Source organism: Vollenhovia emeryi, unplaced genomic scaffold, assembly GCF_000949405.1.
Source record: "Vollenhovia emeryi isolate VEMERY1.0 unplaced genomic scaffold, V.emery_V1.0 DF951065.1, whole genome shotgun sequence".
NCBI classification, from domain to species: domain Eukaryota; kingdom Metazoa; phylum Arthropoda; class Insecta; order Hymenoptera; family Formicidae; genus Vollenhovia; species Vollenhovia emeryi.
This window is the reverse complement of record NW_011955301.1, coordinates 1-1,133: the sequence shown is the minus strand read 5'-3', so window position 1 is coordinate 1,133 and position 1,133 is coordinate 1. Positions and strand designations below refer to the sequence as shown.

The 1,133-nt window shown below is 47.5% G+C and overlaps 1 protein-coding gene across 1 annotated transcript; it reads right to left on the bottom strand.

The window, feature by feature from the left end:
- Positions 1–43: 43 nt before the first annotated feature.
- On the bottom strand, positions 44–996 carry LOC105564149 (the record flags this gene model as incomplete). The annotated part of the gene is made up of 1 exon (XM_012016365.1): positions 44–996. A coding segment is annotated over one exon (953 nt), but the record flags the coding sequence as incomplete, so codon positions are not given.
- Between the last annotated feature and the right edge of the window lie 137 nt (positions 997–1,133).

The window sequence follows — 1,133 nt, the reverse complement described above, 5'->3', positions numbered from 1 at the left end:
TTATATGTCCTTCGTCTTCTGTTAATTGTAACAAGGTCCGTACGGCTGAGAATGGTGCGACCTTCGTCCCGTAAGTGCCCGTTGTTGAATGACATGGCACCTCATTGAGCTGATTGTCCATCCAGAGTATCCGCTGTAACTCCCAGTCATCCTTGTGAATCTGAATCGGTCTGTCCATTTTGGTGATGTCCGTAGCGAAAATGTGACGATGTCTACGTATCCTAGGTAGAACATCTGAGATGTTCAGATGTAGCTTTGCTCCAGTGTACATGAGGTAGTTGACCGAGTAGCCTGATGTGGATGCGCTAGAGCCATTGAAAACCACCCGCAGTTTCGTTGTAATACTGGCCGGCTTGAGAACACCGTGATGTGTCAGGTGAAAATGTGAGCGATGACTGGAGATGAATGATGCCTTCGTAATGTGGTTGAGTGTCTCGTAATCAATCATGAATTGTTGATAGAGACATTGATAATTCACATCCCTTGAGAATCGTCTGCGTAATCCCTTCAGACATTGATGAGCGACGTTGTAAGAATCACCCAAAAGCTCGTCTGGTGAATTGAGTAGAATCCTGTCGATGTACCTCTCTGAAGAATCACGAGAGTATGTAGTGTTGAAGTGCTTCTCGCACCTCTGCTCGTCAGGAGTGAGCTGAGTGACATCGTGAGTAGGCACCTCCTCTTGATTCCAAAATTTCGTCAATAACTCAATAAGAGCATCCTCGTTGAATTGAGTAGCAGCATGCTGCGTTGACGTGCGTGTTGCTTCCCTATTGACTGGTCCAAGAACGAGCCATCCGAAAATGGAGAGTTGCGCTATCGGTATGAGTGGAGAATGCCGAATAATATTGGGCTTGATGATTTGCCCGTAAACGTCTGCGCCGATGAGGATGTTAACTGGCCGCGGGATGAGAAAATCAGGATCGGCTAATGCCAAGGTCCTGAGATGCGGCCATTCTTCCGGTTCCGCCTCGAAAGATGGTAAGATTGATGTAACTGTCCGGAGGACATGAACTTGAATTGTGGCAGTTGAGTTGGAAGGTGTCGAGCGTAGCGTGAGTGGCACGACTCCTCGTGTCCGAGTACACTGCTTGCCTGTAATTCCAGTGACGACAATACTTGAGTAGTGACAA